We start from the raw sequence: 22,500 nt of genomic DNA on the forward strand, positions 1-22,500 counted from the left end.
TCCTAAAACTATAAAACACAAATGTAAATTTATTCAAGACTCCTATTTTATAGATCAGAAAACTAAGTGAATTTCCAAGGATTATATGGTAAATTCTAGCAGAGCTAGGACTTAACTTGTACACATTCTGGCCTCTAGGATGTTTCTTGGAACCTTGTTATTCCTGCTATCTGATACTGTCTTAATCAAGTACTGTGGCTATACCTTGTATTGTCAACTAGACTGTGAACCTCACAGATCAAGAGATTTATACACATAGCAAACACCTACTAAATGCTTGTTGATTGAATATATGATGTGCCATCAAGCCAGTAAGAGTTTCATTTGCACTAATGTAAGAGAGAAAATTTTTAGCTGAACTTTAACTATTCTTGGAATCACTTATATTCAAAATCAGTGAATAAGGTAACAGCTGGAAAAAGATGTAAGTAAAAGTTTCCCTTATGGTCACAGTATTAGGAGGCTAATTTACTAAAATGAAGCAAAGCCAAAGCCAATATTCATATATGCTCAATTTTTAAGATTTGATTGTTACCTCTACAATGTCTAAGAGATAAATAAAAAGTGGCAAGAAAACTTTGAGCCTTCCAGGGAATAAAATTACTAAAAAGGTACAGTACCCATGTCTATGGATTGGTAGAATCCTTTCCAATAAATATAAAATTTCTGATGTAATTATTTTTATTTATATTAGGTTTCTCATGTTTGGATCTGAAAGTGCTCTGTGTTTTCACCTGTCATGTTATCCACCATTTCAAAAAAAATGGAGCATAATGAAGCTACATTCCTTTTGTGGGATGTAGGTGAATGGGACTCAGTCTCTTCTTGTGGTCATTAGCAATAGTTTCCCTTTTTGCCCTTATTACAGGCTATAAGGGCCAGTTGATTTATTTCTAAAAAAAAAAAAAAAAAAGTGGACTATCTCTGTAGTGCTCATTTTTCCAAATTCTTCAAGATACCACGTGTTACACCACTTTGGGATAATTAGTTTGCCTTCTAGGAAAAATGCTCCTCTCCACCACGGAAACATCCCTGACCATTCAAATAAAATAAGCTGTTTAAAGACACTCCCTTTCTCTTCAGAAGCCACCAATTCTTCACTATGTAGCCACTTTTCCAGTGGAATCATCTAAAGGCTTTTAATTACAAGGGTGTAATTTAGCTCAATAAATTTTATATATTTAGTGTTTTAATTCACTTGAAGGTATAGTGTGAAGTAACATTGAACAGTCTGTTGTTGTTTAGTGCTGTCGAGTTGGTTCCGACTCATAGCGACCCTACGCACAACAGAAAGAAACGCTGCCCGGTCATGTGCCATTCTCACAATCACTGCTATATTTGAGCTCACTGTTGCAGCCACTGTGTCAATCCATTTCATTGGGGGTCTTCTTGTTTTTCAGTGATCCTCTACTTTACCAAGCATGATGTCCTTCTCTAGGGACTGGTTCTCCCTGATAACATGTCCAAAGAACATGAGACAAAGTCTCACCATCCTCTCTTCTAAGAAGCATTCTGAATTAAATAGTTTAAGTACCTCATTTATAGTCCTTAGACAACAGTATAAGATTGTGGTTAAGAACCTGGACTTTGAGGACAAAATACTTGGCTATGAATCCTGACTTCTCTATGTCTCTATTTCCTAGCTATGCAACCTTGGAGGAGTACTAATCCTCTCTGTATCCGAGTTTCTTTACCCGTTGAACAGGAAAAATAAAAGTATGCATTATACATCATTGGTATGAGTATTAAATGAATAAATACAAACCATTTGGAACAGTGATCAATGAATGTTAGATGAATGTTAGCTACAATCCTTACATAGTTGTAACCTTAAATTCTTTTTGGAAGAAGATATAATTCATGGTATAAATACATGAATTAAATTTTAAACATTGTATGGTGAATTAGCTCTAAAAATATTTTTAGCCCCCTCTCTAAATTGAGATTTTTATTACTGTATCAGAAAAAATCCTGAAGATATATATATATATATATATATCCCACATATCAGATGATAGGCATTAGGGTTATTAAAGTAATGACTAGCTAAACCCGATACCATCAATTCTAACTCATGGCAACCCTATAGGGTAGAGTAGAACTGCCCCATAGGGGTTCCAAGGAGTGGCCGGTGGATTCAAACTGCTGACCTTTTGGTTATCAGCTGAACATTTAACCACTGCACCACCAGGGCTCTAACGACTAGCTATACTTCTTCAAATGTACCTTTAACAAACTTAAAGGAACAAAGTAACAACATATTACTAAAATATTCCCAGGAATTATTTACCAATACATTGCTGAACACTAAAATACAAAGCCAAAAGCCCCAGCCATGTCTCAGATCATTTTTAGATTAACCGAGGAAAGTAAATTTCTAAGAAGGGCTGTCATTGAAATGCTCTGTACGCTGAGCCTCTGCGTTTATTCTCCTCGGTCATTCATCACAGGCATCATCATTAGCTTGTCATTAAAATAATTAACATACATGCATTGAATGGTCCCAGCCTGTACTACATTTACTACGTATGTTGGAGCTTATAAAGTTCTGGTAATATATTTTCAGCTAGAGAGACCTTGAATAGAGTAACCCAATGTCAACTAAAAAAAAAATGGAAATTTTAAGAGACATACCAATATATGTAAGTCTGTTAGAAAATAAATGTTTCTGCCAGAGATTCTGTTAGGTATGGATTGAGTCAAGTCCCCTGTGTTCATAATGATGTTAAGAGCATCAATCTCACTTTGACAGGAAAAGCCAATAACATATTATCATTATCTCCTATTGCCAATTATTCATTTAACAACAAAAAAAATTATTGAGTACCTTTCTATATAAGGCACTGTGGGGCATTTAAATATCTATCAAGGACCTTGCAGTCTAGTACAGGAGAAATATATACTTAAATAACTACAAGATTGCTAGACATAAGTGTGCTAACCGGCTGGGAGGGATGGCCTGCCTCTAAGAAGACTCCCAGTGGTATAACAACATTAAAATACATACATATTCCTAATGGAATTCACTAAACACGCACAAGGTAAGAGCAAGTTCAGATGGACACAGGAGAGAAATTCTAGACTATCCTGGTGATGAAATACTTTCTAGATTTGAAGATCTATTCTAAATGGTTTGGACAGTCATTGTGTCATTTTTCCCCCCCTGATTTGAAATTTATATGCCGCTTCCTTCAGCTAGGATTTGAGGTGTCTTACAAATTAAACTGCAGCCCTTGATTAAAAAACAAACATTGCTGATAAGTCGGACTCATAGCAACTCTATAGGACAGAGTAGAAATGCCATGTAGAGTTTCCAAGGAGCACCTGGCGGATTTGAAGTGCCAACCTTTTGGTTCACAGCTGGAGCACTTAACCACTACGCACGGGGTTTCCTTGACAGAGCCCTTAATAGTAAGTAAAGAAGCAGCAGCTACTTCATATAAATAGAATTAGTTGCTTCCAGGAATAGAATTGATAAAAATACAATGAGGACTTAGTTTTTTTAAAAAAACATATGAACAAAAGCTAAGAAAATCAAAAACTACTCAGATCACTGAGTTTTTAGTGTCTGATTTACAAAACCTTCCATAAAAGATTTAAGTGGACTTGTTTTCACATATCTTAAGGCAGGAGTCTAAGGAGTCTGGATTGCATCGTCTCCCAGTCATTCATTTATTAATTGAGCACCTAACGTATGTCTGGCATGTGTATCATTATAGACCTCAGAGTACAGACCTTTGGCATACCAAAAAACCCACTGCTACTGAGTCAATGCCAACTCATAGTGACCCTATAGGACAGAGTAGAACTGCCCCGTAGAGTTTCCAGGGAATGCCTGGTGGATTCTAATTGCCGACCTTTTGGTTAGCAGCCATAGCACTTAACCACTACACCACCAGGGTTTCTACCTTTGGCATAAAAAAATAGAAGGGCACAAATAGAAGATAAACATGTCTAACTATGTAAAGTTACTAATATAGTCACTATATTCTTTCTTCAAAACCTGATAAAGTGTGTCACATTCATTTAAGTAGAATCTGACATAACTTCAACTTTATTTTAAAGCAAATTATTTAGTAAATAATGGGCGTTCCTTCAAACTAGAATCCAGGAATTCATTACAAATGCTTTAAAAATGGTTCTGTCCATGACATAGAAGACATCTAATTCAACTATTCCTTTTAGTCCACTATCAAGTATTTGCTACGGGAAAGCAATGATTTACATTTCCTGCTTAAAGAAGACATACCACATTCTAATTTGATATAATTTACACTTAGGAGAACTAGAAACTTATTTGGAACTTCTTTAGATAGTTTGAAGGAAAGAAGTATTTAGTGATGGAGTGAGATGAAGTTTTTCATTGTTTTCTGGCAAAGAGGTACAAAGGCCATACCTGAAATGGAAGTACTTCCAGAAAGACAAAAGTTACTTCTTATTACACGTGAAAAAGAAAATCAATTCAATACACATTATTTACAAACCACTGGCCTAGGGGCTTTTATGGACACTAGTTTCTCTTCTCATAGTTTCAGTCTAGTAGACGAAACAAGATATACAGGCAAGTAACTTCCATACAGGGAAGAATATGTTTGATGCTGTAGTTGACCAAGGGTCATGAAAGAAGTGAGATGAATTCTGACGGCGCACTCTGAGTGCTCTCTGAAGGAGGGAGGCGTCTCTTTGGGTAGGCTTTGAAATTCATGAAAATTTTCATTACACGTGGATGAGAGAAAGGTCATCCCGAGTAGGGCATGGAAAAAGTGAGGAATTTCAGATGTGTTATGGGAACTCTGAGAGCACATGGAGGCCGTGAGGGAAAGAAGGGTTGGCAATAAAAATATTTTAGAAAAGCAGAACAGGGTCAGAGGATGAAGGGCCTTGAATTGCGTTCTATGGGGTTTAAACTTTACTCTCTGCCAGCTGAAAGACCATTGATGGTTTTTGAGCAAAGGAATTAAAAGATAAGAAGAGTTTTAGGAGAATTAATTTGCAAAGTGTAGGCTGAGTGTGTGGGCCATGGTGGTGCAACAGTTAAGTGCTGGGCTGCTAACAAAAAGATTGATAGTTTAAACCCACCCAGAGGCTCCATGGAACAAAGACAGCCTAGAAAAACCTATGGGGCAATTCTGCTCTGTCACATGGGGTGACTATGAGTTGGAACTCACTCGTCAGCATCCAGCAACAATAGGCTGAGTGTGTAGGACAGTGCAGGCAGGGTTACCTGTTCGAGCTTACTAACAGTATAATAAAGTCATGATGGGTTGAAATAAAGCTACCAGTAGGATTAGAAATGGTGAAGAGAAGTGATGAACTTAGGCTCTAGGGTGTGGAGTAAAGAGCAATAGGCTCTTAAACTTACATGTACGTGAAATATTTCCCTTTTACATCCTACCAAGGACAGAGAAGTGTCTAAATTTATGAGACCAATTCTAAAAGTTAAAATGTTGTTGTTGTTCTGTGCCATCTAGTCTATTCTGACTCATAGCAACCCTATAGGACAGAGTAGAACTGTCCTACAGGGTTTTCTAAGCTATAACCTTTATAGGAGCAGGTCTTTTCTCCCACTGAGCTGTTGGTGGGCTCAAACCACCAACCATGCAGTTAGCAGGTAAGTGCCCAACCAATGCACCACCAGGGTTCCTAAAAGTTAAATAGATCATGACTTTTCATAACTCATTTGTAATTTTGCTGAAGCTTTAGATTTGTTGTTTTATTTGTTCAAGGAGGAGAGGAAAAGGATCCCAGAAAGTATGGAGATATTAGAAAGTGGAAGATGTTGAACACAAATTTCACCATAGTTTTTTATTTTTATTAAGATGTTAGCAGCAATGGCCTCGATAAACTCTGTTGATACTTTGTCTCTGAAGTCCAAAAAACAGGACATTAACTGTTGCTACTTTCTCAAGGGAAAAAAAGTCTTCCAGTATTTCCAGAATGGAGCAGCAAACCAGAAAAGAGGTAAGCCTTTTTAAAAGTAGGTAATATATACACTTGAGGGTCTTGCTCCAAAAAAACCCCACTGCCGTCGGGTCAATTCCGACTCATAGCTACCCTACAGGATAAAGGAGAACTTCCCCATAGGGGTTCCAAGGCTGTAATCTTTACAGAAGCAGACTGTCACATATTTCTCCTATGGTGGTTTCGGATCACCAACCTTCTTCAGTTAGCAGCCAAGTGCTTAACCACTTCACCATTAGGGCTCCTTGAGGATCTTGCTAAGCACCTCCAAATAACCAGTCAATTTTTTTTTTTTAATATGAGTCCACCCAGACACAACTTGGAAGAAAGCTCTGATGATTTCGTTTCTGGAAAAATTAGCCATTGAAAATCCTATGGAGCACAGTTCTACTCTGACACACACGGGGTCTCCATGAGTCAGAATCAACTTGATGGCAACTGATAGCCTATCATATTGTCAGTTTGGAGGTTAAAGAACTTGAAGATATGGTTCCCAAATTCCTGTCGAATCTCATCGTCAGGTATTCCTCTTCGGGCAGATTGGCCGTGCCAAGACAGATGATTATTATGCGTTCTCTGAATGAGATCCATGCTTTATGTCTTAACCACTTTTGCTCATAGGGCGTTCTGTACTCGTTCCTCATCTCTGCCTGATACTAAGTTGAAGTATTTAATATTGCTATTTTTATTGATAAAAAGTCAAATATCAGTAATTTCTTATAATTCAAACAAAAATCTACTCCTGTTTTAGCCTTAACTCAAAGTTACATTCTCCATAAAATCTTTTCTGATTCCTCCCTCACAGGTCTGCTTGTGTGCACTTACATCTTTGATTTCTTCATTTATTTATAATAACTCTTCCTCCTTTCTCTTGGTTCCTATCTCATTATTATCATCTAGGTACTTATCCCTCTACTATTAGATTTTTAACTCTTTATTGATACAGACATGTATCACATGGTGCGACTTTGTCTTATGCACTTTGGACATGTTATCAGAAGGAACCAGTCCCTGGAGAAGGACATCAGGCTTGGTAAAGCAGAGGGTCAGCAAAAAAGAGGAAGACCCTCAACGAGATGGATTGACACAGTGGCTACAACAATGAGTTCGAAAATAACAATGATTGTGAGGATGGCACAGGACCAGGCAGTGTTTTGTTCTGCTGTACATAGGGTCGCTATGAGTTGGAACCAACTCAATGGCACCTAACAACAACAACATTGATACAGACTGCCACAGTTTCTAGCAGGGTATGCTAAACAGTACATAATAGGTGCTCAAAAATTGTTTATTTTACATAAATGAAGGAAATTTATCTCTAGACCATTCAACCTGCCAGCTTCTACTTAAGGAGCTGCAAGTAGCAGTTGATTTTAATACTCTAATCTCTCAGTTTTACAGCCCTCCCTCAGTAATGGTATATAGCAAAAAACACAAATAGCTACATTAATAGATTGACTTTTTTGCCTAAAGAAAATTGTTGCTTCTTTTGTTGTGAAATTTATGAGTACCCAAGGCACCAATAAAAGGCAGAAGAAATGCTAATGTTTGCGTACACCCTAAAGCAAAGAATCAAATTATAATGTGAAAGTTTATCTTTTTCGATTGTGGTCACACGATATATTCCCAAAAGGAATGCAAATTGTCTCCATTCTTTTCCTTATTCAAGACTATGTAAAAGGTCCTATCAACTGTTCCTGTTTCCTTTAGTATAAAAAAGTACTATGTCTAAAGTTCAAAATGTAAGTCAATAGACATTAGCCTGTAGAATCACACAAGTGCTTTTTCCCTCTCGCTTATTTAAATATTATCATATGTAACAATTAAAATATTTATATGCTGTCATCATTTACGAAAGACTCTGGCACAATATAAACTTGGTCCTTTCAGGAATATGTAATAAATACCATGGAGTTAATGATACAAACTTAAGTCTCAAATTTTAAGACAAAAGTTAGCAAATACTCAGATAAAAAACTTAAAAGATAATTTACGGCTCACATCTACATCATTTCAGATGATATAAAGTTAATTTTGGCAAGCATTTAGAAATCCAGGCTAAAGTCTGACTTGATTAAAATTGTTTTTATGTGGTATATTCATTGCAGGTGATTTCTTTTCTCCTCTTCTTCAGATAACCCTAGTTATTTGAGGATATTTTCAATACTTTTAATAAAATGTACCTATAGAGTAATAAAAATCTTTTTTCAAAGAGATATGATAATTTTTTAATCCTATAAAAATGATTTCTAGCTTTTTCACCTGCCCTAACACACCCGAAGGATATATCATACTCTATCAGTAACCACGGATCATTGTTATAAAAAGTGTTACTTAAAATGTTATCCTCAGAAACAGCTCTAGGGCTGTAATGCTTCAATTTTACTATGGAAACTGATTTTATTTGACCCAATATAGAAATCTTTATTCAATAAATGTACTTATATACATAGTACTTCTAAGAACATATTCAATGTATTGAAATATATGTAGCCCTGACATGCCGCTATTTCCAACTCAATACAGCTTGCTCAAGTTCTTGATTTTAAAGTGTCTTTGATCCTTATTTCTACTTAATTTAGTTTGGAGGCCTTTTAACTTACTCGGGATACACTGATTAACTTCAATAGGAAATGTTTATAAGCATACAAATTCTTTATCTCTTTATTGTTAGGTATTAATTTGTTGATTAAGGAGCTCTAGTGGTACAACAGTTAAGCACTCAGCTGCTAACAGCCAAGTTGGTGATTCAAACCCACCTAGCGGCTCCTCGGGAGAAGGACCTGGTGATCTGTTCCAGTAAAGATTAAAAAACCTAGGAAATGCTACGGAGCACTTATACTCTGTCACGTGGGGACACATGAGTCAAAAATCGACTCAAGGGCACCAAACAACAATGATTGATTAATGGCCTTTAAAAACATTAGAATAGACTGAGGATCTCCATAGTCAATGCTTTCTATTGGTTACAGAGGTTTTATTTCACAAAATACTATCAAAAACTTTCTAGTTAAAGGAAATAGCCAGACAAGGTAAGACTTTTCTTTATCTACAATCTCTATTTAGTATTTCACACAAAGCTACTGAATGAAAGATGACAATTAGTACCTAAGCATTTAGAATTATCAAAGTTTATGATTAGCACTTTAGTCATGAATTTCATATGTATTTGTACAAATTTTTATTAAATTAGTTCCAATGTGTGCCAATAGCAAAACCTTCATGTTTACTACATAAATATCATTGTTTTGAAAATGTAAGATGAATTCTAAAATATGAGCACAAAATTCTCTATTAAAATAGAAAGGTTCTGTTTCACGAAGATCAGTTTTTGTTTTGATGGTTTGTGTTTGAGTGGCTAATTTCTACTGACTGATTCCCTGGAAGAAGTAATCATATCAAACAGAAAATAAAAAGAAAATAGTCACTTTTTTTTTTCAAAGACAAATTTTCACAGGAAAACTGGTAAAATACTTGATGCTTATTTAGAAAACATATGAAAAATGGAGATTGTGGGAGTTCAATTTCCTTGTATATGTAAAAGGAAATGATATAACTGTACTTGATATTTGATGATCAATTCATAAAAATCACAAGTTTAGTTATCTCTATCGTATAAAAAAAATATTCAGGTTAAAATAAGAAAAAATTCATGTTTCCTAAATTTATGTAACTTTTAGAGTAATATTTTGTACTCCCATATAGGTAGTATTTTAGTTTAATGTATCAAAGAAGTTAACTAATAATATAAATGAAATTTAAGTTTCAAATGGAAAAGTTTACTTTAAAAAAAAACATTTTGTTGATACTTTTAAAATGAGAGCTGACCTTAAACTAGTGTAATTAAATAAGTTATATAGTCATAAAGAAATTATTTCCTTAATTCTACTTAATATTTTATTCTTTGGAAGTGATAATCCTGATTTCTTCTAATAAAAACCAGATTTTGTATTGGAGAAAAATGCTTAATTCCCTTATTCATACAGACGTGAATAAAAGACCATACAATTAAAAACATCTACCAAAAAACCAAACCCACTGCTGTTGATTCCGATTCATAGCGACCCTGTAAGAAAGAGCAGAACTGCTCCATAGGGCTTCCAAGACTGTAGATCTTTAGGGAAGCAGCCTGGCCCATTTTTCTCCAGCTGAGCAGCTGGTAGGTATTAACAGCTAACCTTTTGGTTTGCAGTCAAGTGCTTTAACCACTGTGCCACCAGGGCTCCCTCAAAAACATCTAGGAATCAAAAATTTGTTCTTATATTATCAACTAAAACATTATAACCAGATTTTTACTAGTATTGTTCAACTTTTTGCCAATTTCTTCCCTTTCAAGATTGGCTTCTCTTTTGTAGATGAAAATAACATTTGCCACAAAAAATCTGTTATCTGAATGATTTTTGTTTTGACTTGAATAGGTCTGCACATAGCTATTGCCACTAGGCCAGGATTCCACTTTCATAGAAGTAAAAATTCTCCCTCTTATTTCTTAATCTAAAGAGAATATTTCTTCTCCCAGAAATGTGCAACTATGAAAAAGTAGATCCAAAAATTGAAGCGAACAATGATTCCTTATTTAATGTATGCCTCGTAGAGTTTAATCTATTAAGGACATAAATACAAAATGCTCTACTAAATTTCCTATGTTTTTCTCTACTTGGCTAATAAACAGCCAAATAAATTTAAATTTTCCCCCTGAAAGCCAGAATGCAACTTTAATTCCAATATATTTAATAAATCTTATCTTTATTTATTTATTTTAATGCTGCTGTTTACTGTTTGATTGTAACGGAATACTGCTTTCAGATAACTGAAAAAAACCCTCTTTTAGGACAGTTCACCAGTCTTAATGGTTCAACTTATAATCCTATCTTACATCCCAATAGATCTAACCCTGAGGTGGAGTTCCAAAGTTCCATTTAAAGTCAACAGACTAAGAAGTTCTAAGAAATGTAGCAAAATGGGGAATTACGGTTAATGAAACATAATTTTATAATTATCCATATGTATGCATGTATATATAGCAAACTTTCTATAACATTTCCTGAGCTTATCTTCAGAATTATATTGAAATTTATTCAAATTCATGCAACAGCATTAAAACAAATTGATTTTACATGATTTAAAGGTTCATTCCCAAATGATTTCAGATAGTTTCGTTACAGTGCTGATAAAACACATATACACAACATACACAGAACATACAACAAAATTCTTTAAGATGTACTACTGTATTTTAATTAAAAGTGATACAAGTGACCAAAACAGCTATAATAAGATGAAAACACAGATGTAATTACTCTGATCATCAGTGAGTACAAATACATTGTACCTAATCTCAGAATCAAATTACTTGCCCATTGGTGACAGCGTAAAATTGAATTACAATTGGTTCATTCCATTTGGCCTCTTAAGTGAAAACTTTCCACAATCATTCAGCTATGGTTCTATGAACCCCTAAATTTCTAATCTATTGGACAGGGAAATAAAAGAAAGTCTAAATTACATCTTGACACTCAGTCATTAAGTCAGCCTTGCTGCTGTTCCAACATTCATTTGAACCATTCATCCCCAAACTGTGTTTGCCTCGTTCCTTGGACCAAGTTTTAGTCATAAATATCAGGATGGGTATAGGCTATATGGAGTGTATGCCCTAGTTTATCTCTAATACCCTGCTTGATAACTTGGGTTCTTCTTATCCCTTGAAGATCTTGATCTCAAAGTCCTGTAACTATGGCTATGGCTAGTTTTACCTGATGTGACTCGCCCATTTTCCTGAACTGCTATTTATTTCCTTTTGGTAAACTGCCATTAATAGGACATTTTCCTTGCACTGCTTGTTCCTCCTGAAGCTGCCTCTCAGGATATCTTCACAGAGACTGATCTTCCCTTCGATTACATATGGTCTATGCCACTGGTCTACCTAATCCTTGAGCCTGGCTGCTCTCCTGGAAAGATTCCTTGGCTCAAGTTAAGCCATAGGACTGACCTGCGCTCTAGTTTCTTCCTGAACTATATTCAGTTGCGCTCCATTATTTCTAAACATGACAATGGAGAAGTAAAAACAATATGCACGTTTTAGCATAAATGTAGTGCATTATATTTCTCCCTGACCCTTTGACACTCTAATAAAAGGGACCTTAGATGTAATGCTGCAAATGTAAATTTACTGATAATGTTGGTAACATTGGGTAACCAACGATTACTTCTTCCTCTTGCCTTAAAAGTGTTTTAGTGGAAACCCTGGTGGCGTAGTGGTTAAGTGCCAAGGCTGTTAACCACAAGGTCGGTAGTTTGACTCCACCAGGCGCTCCTTGGAAACCCTGTGGGGCAGTTCTACTCTGTCCTGTAGGGTTGTTATGAGTCGGAATTGACTTGACGGCAGTGGGTTTGGTTTTTTAAAAGTGTTTTGCTGATATTACTTGATTTTCAATCTTCGAAGATTAAGATAATAATGATTAAATTAAAGATTGTCAGTTTCCACTAGTTATGTTACAGTATTTGGTCATCTGTTGCTTATATAAATTATATGAATTATTTAATTGTATTGCTTACGGAATGTAGAAACTCCGAGATACAATTTTAAACTGTTTATTGGTGTCAAAGTATTAAAGTATATCACAGTGCTTAAGCCACAGTAGTCAAAATGCATATAACTAACATATATTAAAATATAGTTTCTGATCACGTAAATTACCTTCGCAAGTCCTAGGACAAAAGCTGAAATTAGAATACTATATAGACATGTAAAAATATTCATTTTTCCCTGATACCAAAAGTAGGAAAATATTAATACTGAATAGCAATATTCACACTTTTAACAGTTTGACCAATGACTTTTCTGGTCCTCAGAGGATGGAAATTTCTAAATGTTAGTGCAAATGAAGATATGTCTTCTAACAATGTTCTTTAGCTATAAAACAGAAGCAGTAAGCTACAATACTGTTGGCAAAAAGTTTTCTGACACACGTTGCCTAACTTGTGGGAATTTATACCATGGATGTCAGATATTATCTGTATAGTTCTATAAAAATCCTTCAAAACCCTACAGGAACCCACAAATCTCCACAATTGGCACGGTAGGGATATAACACTTTTTAGCTGAAAGCACTGTACCTTTGGGAGGATCTTTTTATTAACAGGAACTAGAATGAGTTGTAAGTGCCACATATGGGGGCTGGAATAACGTCAAAAAGTATAGCAGCTACTGATCCACACCTGTAGCACTTAAAAAAAAAAGATGAGATGATAAAGAGTTGGCATAATCATAAGTTCTGTACAATCACTTTGGAAAGATATCTCAAAGCTGACTCGCAAAGTTAATACAAAAAAAAAGTTTAGAGATTAAATAAAAATGGAATTAAGTCAAAGCTGAAAATATAAGGGGTGCAGAAATGTTAGGGAAAAAAACTAAAGGTGATTGAAAAATTGTGAATTAGAAAATCTGTGAAAACATAGATGAGGCAGAGAAAATGCTTTTATGTCCAGGGCTTCATAACGCAACATAACAATCCAAAATATCAGCAAAACCAGTAGAGGATTTTCAAGCGTGAAAACAATGGCAGAGAGCATTCCACTTGCTCAAGTTGTCAGTCACTTTCAAGTGCTTCCTCTGAAATACAGAGACACTCCAATTTCAAATGCTTTTGTCCACAGAGAGATCTAAGGTCTCTAGGGATTTCACATATCACCCACCAAAGATGTAGAACTTGCAAATTCTATTTAAGTGTGCCTACAAACAGCCAATTTAAATTTTAAGGCAATTAAAGAGACTAGAAGAAAGAATAGTAATATTATATACTTAATTATTTTCATCATGTTTCATATCAATTCACAAATTATATTAGATTTTCAATGCTGTTTTTACAAAATGGGGGTCTGGGAGCCCCTTTTAGCTGTATTTGGGGCCAAAGTATATTGCCGGGAGAGGCCAAGGCTTAACACTGGAATGATTTACTGCTGGGGTTCTCACGAAGCAAAGGGTCTTGTAAAGATGACTTGGGACATGGGATAAGTAGAAAGTTCTGTAGCATGTAGAATATGTGTTCAACATATTAATAAAAAAAGACTAATGTGGTCACTATTGTGGTTCTAAAACACCACACTACTCCTTTTTAGTGGTGCCTCAGTCTTTGACTTCCTTACCCTAAAGTTTTGGCTTCTAAGGACACATCAAATTTATTTTCAGATATTATATGGGAAATGTTTACATTCTGATTCTATATAGAAGATCATTAACTCTTTTTCGTCAGATGTGTGCTTTAATAAGAGAGAGAAAATAATAAACTTCTTCAACTCAAGTAGAATATTTAGCTAGTAGAACTCTGAACTGATTTGGAGGCTAAGAGGATTCAGAAATGACACATAAGAAATGATCTGAAAACCAGCAGTAGGAGACTGTAGTAATCATAAGGGGAACCACAGTGACAATAGGAAAGCTTTGAGCGCAAAGCCCTCTGACACAAAACCAGCTCAGGGAGAATATTCATTTTAATCTTTGGAAACAAAATTTGAAAATATAAAAATGGGAATACCATTTAACATTTTTACAAGAGAAAAAAGGCAAATCTGAGCCAAATTATTAAGAGCAAAAAGAAACAATTTCTTAATTAACAACAACAACAACAAAAAATAGCCAACTTGAACTAAATATGGTGCGTACCAGTAAACCAGTTGCCATCAAGTCAGTTCTGACTCCTGGTGACCCCTTGTGTGTCAGAGTACAACTGTCCTTTGTTAGGGTTTTCAATGGCTGATTTTTTGGTAGTAGATCACCAGGCCTTTTGTCCAAGGTGCCTCTGAGTGGACTCAAACCACCAACTTTTGGGTTAGCAGCCAAGGGAGTTAACTGTTTGCACCACCCAGGGACTCATCATTAAAGTCCTTTACCTCAGGTTGAGAAGCAGAACAGAAAATGGATTGATTCTACCAGTATGAGTTCACACCTTTTAGGTCTAATCCAAATGTATTTTTCTCTTTTAATTCATTTAAATCTAATTCCTGGGAGACAAGAGTAAGTTCAAATTATTGGAGCCTACACATAGCACTGACGAATTTGAATTATGGTATCGGTGAAGCATACTATTCTCCATGGACCATCAGAAGAATGAATAAGTCTGTCCTGGAAGAAATATAGCCAGAATACTCCTTGGAAGCAAGGATGGCAAGACCTTGTCTCACATATTTTGGACACGTTATCAGGAGGGACCAGACCCTGGAGAACGACATCATGCTTGGTAAAGTAGAGGGTGAGAGATAAAGAGGAAGACCCTCAACAAGATGGACTGACACAGTGGCTGAACAATGGGTTCAAACACAACAATGATTGTGAGGATGGTGTAGGACAAGGCAATGTTTCCTTCTGTTGTACACAGGGTCACTATGAGCCGGAGCTGACTCAACAGTACCGAACGACAACAACACATAGCATCCATCCTAACTTTTTAAGTAGTTTTTTTTTTTTTTTTTTTACAGGCAAATACCTATATAAGATAGAAATCTAAAATAATTCTGTAGAATTATATAGAGCTCTGAAAAGTCAGGTAATAAGAGAACTGGCACTGAGGTATCTAAGGGAAGAGTATTATAAAATATAATGACACTCAGCTCACACTCTTAGAGGAAATTCAGACCATGGATGGCTCTGTAACTCGTTCAAGAGCAGTAGAAAATAAAGATTTAAAAACTCTATTTTGCTGAAAAGAATCAAAACAAGTTCCATAAGACTTACTATATAGAATCTAAACAATTCCACCAGGCTTTAACCTTTCCTACTTTTTGCTAAAAGCCCCTTGAATATTCACCTGATTTATATTGCATTAGTCTCAATAAATGTTTTTTTCTTTTTCAATTTGCCTTCAACAAGATAAAATTCGGTAAGGTCTGGGAGGATAATTATAAATGAAGTGAGTCTGCTCATTTTTTCTATTTAGATAAATTTGAACACTTATACCATACATATGAACAAAATAATTAAAATTAAAAATAAAACTTACCAAGTGAACTCTACCAATATGCAGAAAGATCTCTTAGCTCTCTCGCTAAGATGAACATTACATTTAGTTATCTCATCTTCGTAAAATCTCTTTTGTTCTTCCTCCTTCAGGGCTCTAAGAGAATCCTGGATTTTACTCTTACACTCAAACCATTTCTAATTAACTGTCACCTCCGGTCTGATTCTGTATAATTAGTATCAAACTTTTTCTGAATGCTTATTTTGGATGGTATAATGTGTTATGGTATAAAGTGTTTGGAAACCCTGGTGGCGTACTGGTTAAGCGCTATGGCTGCTAAGCAAAAGGTCAGCAGTTTGAATCCACCAGGCACTCCTTGGAAACTCTATGGTGCAGTTCTACTGTCTTATAGGGTCGCTATGAGTCGTGATCGACGTGACGGCAGTGGGTTTGGTTTTGGTTTAATGTGTTAATGAGTTTCATATAGTTTACTATATCTAAAACATTGTCTCTGTTGCTAAGGACCTTACCATTAAGCTAGGAACATCTACAAAATGAGCAAGCACTGTGCCTGGACACCTGTGCACGGACACGGGGACACACACACACACACACGCAGTGTTGAGTTCCAAATAAGGGTACAAGGAGCCATTTCTTCAGGAGCATGGAACACAGTGCAGATCCAGATAGAAGAACTACTTGGGAATACTTCTGGGAAAAATAAGACTAGGCCTATTAAGAAGCCCTGGTGGTGCAATGGTTAAGAGTTCAGCTGTTAACGAAAAGGTCAGTAGTTTGAATCCACCAGCTGCTCCTTGGGAACCCTATGAGGCAGTGCTACTCTTTCCTATAGGGTCGCTATGAGTCAGATAGACTCCACAGCAACAGGTTTTAGTTTTGGCCTATTAAAATTGGCAGAATTTGGGCAAGGGAAAGAGGAGGAAAAGAAGAAAAAGGAAAAACACAGAAAGGCACATTGTTTGAGACAAATTACATGTACAAGTTTGGGAAAAGCTTTTATTCAGGAACCATAAATGTTGAAGTGGTGGGAAAGTGTTAAATATGGAATGTCAAATCTGGGACTATGGATGACAATTTGGCATATTTTTGTCTCTCCAAAGATAATCTACAAGAAGCACTAACCTGTGTCTACTCCACTTGCAAAGGTTTTAAAACATCTTCTCTACTAACTTCAGGAACACTTCCATATTCTACTGTGTAGAATTTTACTATCTTGGAATGAAATAAAATAATTAAGCAACAACCAAAAAGCTTCAGCTTTGTTTTTCCTGAAGCTCAGGATATTTAGGTTCTTGGGTTCAGCAAGTAAAATGCTGAACTCATTTTCCCTTCTGAGCCTGTCCTCTCATGTCTTCCATCTCTTTTTGTTGGCTTTAAAATGTTGCTGATTTTTTTTTTCTTCCAATTTTCCCCTTTGTTCCCAAATTTTGATCAGTTTCCTTCTTCTGGTATTTCTTCCCACAGCACTTTTGTATCAATTCCTTGCTCTCTACTCTCAGCCTTGTACTTAAGTCAGGTACTACTCACCGCAGTAGTTTCTCCCAACTCCAAAATATCCTACCATGTACCATTTTCATTCAGTCATGGTTCATTCAGCACATTTTCAGATTACTCTTCCTAAAACACAACTCCAACCAAGTCAAAATCAAGCTCAAAGTATTAATAGGCTCCATATTGAACAAAGCAAACACCATAGCCCGATATTAAAGTCATTGAACAGTCTGTTCCCACCTGTTTCCTTTGTATGTTTTAAATTCCCTTCAAGCCAATACTCAATGTTTTCTAGCCACAAATCATGAGCTCCTGATTCTGGGGCAGTACGGTTCCCTCTGTTTAAACTGTTCATTGCTTACAATATCAGGTAACATCCTCTTATCTCAAAAATTCCTGATCCCACTGCCTCTGAGTACTGTGTTCCCTACCATAAATTTCTGTGTCATATTGCTTCATTTTTTTTTATGGGTTCACTTCTTGAATTTAAGAGGGTATGGGAAGAAAAGAAGAGAAAAGTTCAAGGAAACAAACCACACATTTATGGACTGCCTGGAAAAAATATATTAAAATACAAAATATTGTTTATAGTCTTGTTTACAGTAACAATGAGGTATTACAAAAGATAATATAAGCCAGCAACTATGTGCGGAGCACTATGAGGGAGACAAGGAGCAATTATGGTTTTCCAAGCACTCGTTTCATTTGCATAAGAACTCTGAGGTAGGTATTATTATTGCTACCTTGTTTTCAGCTGAGAAAACTGAGAAAGAAATGCCAAGCCACTTGTCCAATCCCACTTGGCTATTAAATATTAAATCTGGGATTGGAACCCTACCAGTCTGGCACTAGAGCCCACATACTTAGCCAGTAGGCTCTACTGTCTCTCATTTACAATACTCGTCAATTGCATCCTCATAACTACCCCTTTCTAAAACAGAACGACAACTACACCATGACTTCATTTCAGGACATGTAAGTATACTACTTAAAAGTTTTATAACAACTCCTTCCCTTCTATTTAATTTTCAAAGTTCCTTGAAGCACATTCATTTATATGCAACCAAATTTTGCCTGAGAGACTTGGCTCAATACTTTTCTTCTCTTATAAAGTACACATGAAATTCCTTAAGATTTCTTAAGTACAACCATCTTGAATATGAAGATGAAGACACAGAATACTGTAGTGACAGCCCTTCAAAAGTATTTGAGATACAAAAAGTTAATGATAGCGGCAGAAACAGATTCAAAGAATGGCGACCCAATATTTTGTAAGATAATTAAAAATTTGATCATAATTTATATAATTAAGAAAGACAAGATTTGGTCTGCTCTAATTTTTTTCTTTTCTGAAATCTACTTCCAGCAGGCCAAGGGAAGCGTTCCTTTGTCTCTCTATGCAAAATACAGGTATTTTTCAATGTACTAATTCATGTAAGCATAAAATATGTAACAATATATTGACTATGAACACATTAATTTCATAAACTCATAATGGTAGCAAATCAGGTATTAAATATACAATTTTTATATATTGTTTTACATATACTATTATTCCCTGGAGATATTTCACAATTATACTGTAACTAAATTAATAATAAAATGAAAATTCTAAAATAGCAATTTCCAAATGAAAAATACTACTAACCTAACGAAGTCGTAATTTAGCCTAATTATTAGTTCAGATTCTAAAATATGATGTTTCATAAACTATTTTATTAAATCATTAATTTTTTATTTCCATATCTTAGTACTGGACAGTTACATTTAAAAAATAATCCTCTGTATGTGGTCTATAACAACCACTATATACTGCGTATTAGCACAGGGAGTTCAATCAACAGCTTAAACACTTTTATTATGAATGTCTTTCATTTCTCTGAAATAGGTTTTTTGTTTTTTTTTTTTTCAGGGGAAAAACAGGATCTGACTCTTGTTTGCTCTTTAAAGTTTTATGGTTTTAGCATTTTATACAGGCAGGGATCATTAGCATACTCAGGAGGACTCCTGAAAGTAAAAAGCCTCAAGCTACCCACTGCATGGCTGATAGGATAAAGCAGGGGTATAAAAACTTTTGTCTGATTGCTCACTTTCCTTGTTTTAGAGTACTGCTACTCTCAAGAGCATATATTCATGTTCTTTCTACTTCAAGTTTTATTACTTCTTTTGTATTATTTAATACATCTAAAGACACTTCCAAAAGACAAATTTTTCCATTTTGAAAAAGTAATGGTTTGGAACCTGATAAAACACATTACTGTTCACAATGTGTTTTTCACAAAGGTGATAGAGTAAAAGTGCTGTAAAGCAATTAGGCACACAATCTTAAAGACATTAATATGTCAAATGGAATAAAATGTTTAAAAAGTCAACAAAAATAATATCCTGTGAAAGGTCAAATGGAAATGGGTCCATATAAAGACCATATTTCTTTTTCAGGTCTCTGACTACATATTTAATGCAAAAATAAGGGAAGAAAAGATCAAAAGGAGGGAAGGGACTATTCTTACCTCAATAACTTGAAATTACAAATACATGATATTTAACTCTAGGTAGTACAGACATAAATTACAATTCATCCTAACAACCAAATAGTGTACACACGTCATTATTCAGATTCTATTTTTTTCCCCTGAATTCTAGAGTTCTACCACAGTCAATACTTTTTAGTAAACAAGAAACTGATATGTTTGACACTACTGAATAAGGCCTGGCATTTTTTAAAGAGTCATACACATTTCTGAAATCCACAATACATCAATTTTTAATACTCCTACTCTCTCAGCTCCATTAAAAAGATGGTAGGGGAAAGATTTTAGAGTAATTAATGATATAGTTAGCTGCTAAATATTAATAGGAATCGTAGTCTTGCATAAAATATAACATATAAACCTTGCCAATACAGACGCACCAGTAATTAAAGTTGAATATGTAATTATACTGATTTATAAGACAGGCAAAAAGTTACACTTTACTAGCTTCTATGTAAACTGTGGGTAACAGTTAAACTTTGCATTTTACGGTTTATAAAAATGGGCAATATCTTGACTACAGTTCATAAATGGTTTAGAGACCTGTAATAGCAGTAAAAATTACAACAACTTATTCCATCATGAATATCCTTATTGCACCCTACAAACCAAACTGTGATAATAACCCGTAAGATCTAGATTCATCTTGGGCACTACTTTATGCCCAAGAGAATATTAGTAGTACTAAGAGTTTGTAGAGGACTACATTTGAGAGAATCTAAAAAATGTATTCAACATGATTTGATACACTTTTTCATATCAAGAACATGGTGCAATTTAACTCCACTTCAACTTGCGTTTTTTACTTGTACACCATTAAAAACTTCAGAAGAACACTAAATTTTAGATGCATATGAATATAGGTTCTCCTCTGTCTGGGCTCTGTTAAGGACACTTACATGTGCGGCTGCGGCGAGCAGCCCGGACTGCTGTTCCCATTGCTGTCGATGTGATCCAGGGAACCATTGAGGTCTTCGTGGACGGCCTGCAGTAGGCCACTGGAGGCGTTATTGATCAGTCCGGGGTTACTTAGCAAAGGTAAACTGCTCTCCGCCAAGGCAGCCTAGTGAGATAAAAGGGCTGTAAACCAACTTTTGAAATGCCCTAAGTAATTTTTAAAACGTGTTTTCTTTTAATGGGCTCAAATCATAATGCCGGTATTTTAGAAGCATTTAACTAAAATGTAGGAGAAAGACAAAAATTCTTAACCGGCAGCTTGTGCGAAGTGAAAATATAAACAGCTCCTGCAGCAAACTTTCTCATTCTTGTCTCACCTTTGCATATAACGAAATGTTGTATCCTTGCACCGGGTGAAATATGCCAGGATAATATAAGCAGTTGCTCTGCTTTTTAAAAATGACCAGAACTTAACTCAAAATAAAGAAGTCCTGACATTTGCCTCCACTGCATAAAAATTATATATTATAATTAAACTTTAAAGTTTTTGCCACAAGCACCATGTTCCCCAACACTATGATGTGAAATCATTTATGACAGCCTGGATAAATATTAATGCACAGCCACATGCATTTGCAAAAGCTTCTATCAATCTAGCATTTGCAGGAAAACCGAATGTTCCAGATTTTGCCACAGGGTGTCCTTCTTGCTTCTTCACATCAAAAGTAGCTTGAATTAGAACCAAAGCTTCCTACAGTACTAGGTACCACAACTTACTTGGATGATAAACCAACTATTAAGAACAATCAGAACCCCACCTAAACAGAAAGCTATGCCAAAAAAAAAAAAAAAAAAGACATTCAAATACAACAATTCTGGACATTTAGTGATGTTACCTGCAAACTGGCATTAAGAGCTGCTCCATAGCCTAAACTTGTGGGTATATTTTTTACTAAGGTTGGGCTTCTGGAAGAAAAAATATAAGGATGAATTATAAGTCAAAAGACAGAATATTTACATAGCAATAATCTCAGCTAAAAAGCTATGTTCTGGCTTGTCGTTTCACAAAGCTAGTCCAGAGTGGATGTTTTAATGTCACAAAAATAAGTCGACAGAGTTCAAATATGGAATTTTCTACTTACACCATATCACCTTGGTCGAGGAGTACGAGGAATGAAACTTTACACTATGGTGTGCAAGGAAAGCAGGACATGACCTTGAGAAGCCCTAAACCTGCTTGTAGCTACGTGAAGGTTTCACTTCCAAGAACGACATTCATATAAAATTTTTAAAATGTAAATATACAACACAATTACCAATTTGATGCAATCAGGAAATAATTAATGGTTAATTTATAGAACACCACGAATTCACATAACAAATTACCATAGTTAATTAAATGACAACATAATGGATTAACTATTTCTTGAATGCAGAAATTAGCACATACTTGAGTACCGATATCAAAACTCAAGGGCCAAGAGTAGATAAAACACATTAAGGCCATCTTTTCCCAGAAGGCAGTAGTGGTTGGAGAAGCAGTTAAATGGTACATGGAGTTCATTTATTAGACACAAAATGTGTTCCATTTAATTTCTGACTTAAGTTTGGGAATCCTGTTCTCTAGGAAAAAAAAAAAAAAAATG

General features: G+C 35.3%; 1 protein-coding gene across 1 annotated transcript in view; it reads right to left on the reverse strand.

The window, feature by feature from the left end:
- The window catches only part of FOXP2 (forkhead box P2), a 643,684-nt gene that overhangs the window by 6,229 nt on the left and 614,955 nt on the right, over positions 1–22,500 (reverse strand). Inside the window, exons 19-20 of the mRNA XM_023544567.1 lie at positions 21,751–21,820; positions 20,857–21,020 (exon numbers count right to left, since the gene is read on the reverse strand). Coding sequence (XP_023400335.1) covers positions 20,857–21,020; positions 21,751–21,820 — 234 coding nt within the window. The remainder of the gene's footprint in view (positions 1–20,856; positions 21,021–21,750; positions 21,821–22,500) is intronic.

Source organism: Loxodonta africana, chromosome 8, assembly GCF_030014295.1.
Source record: "Loxodonta africana isolate mLoxAfr1 chromosome 8, mLoxAfr1.hap2, whole genome shotgun sequence".
Classification (NCBI taxonomy): domain Eukaryota; kingdom Metazoa; phylum Chordata; class Mammalia; order Proboscidea; family Elephantidae; genus Loxodonta; species Loxodonta africana.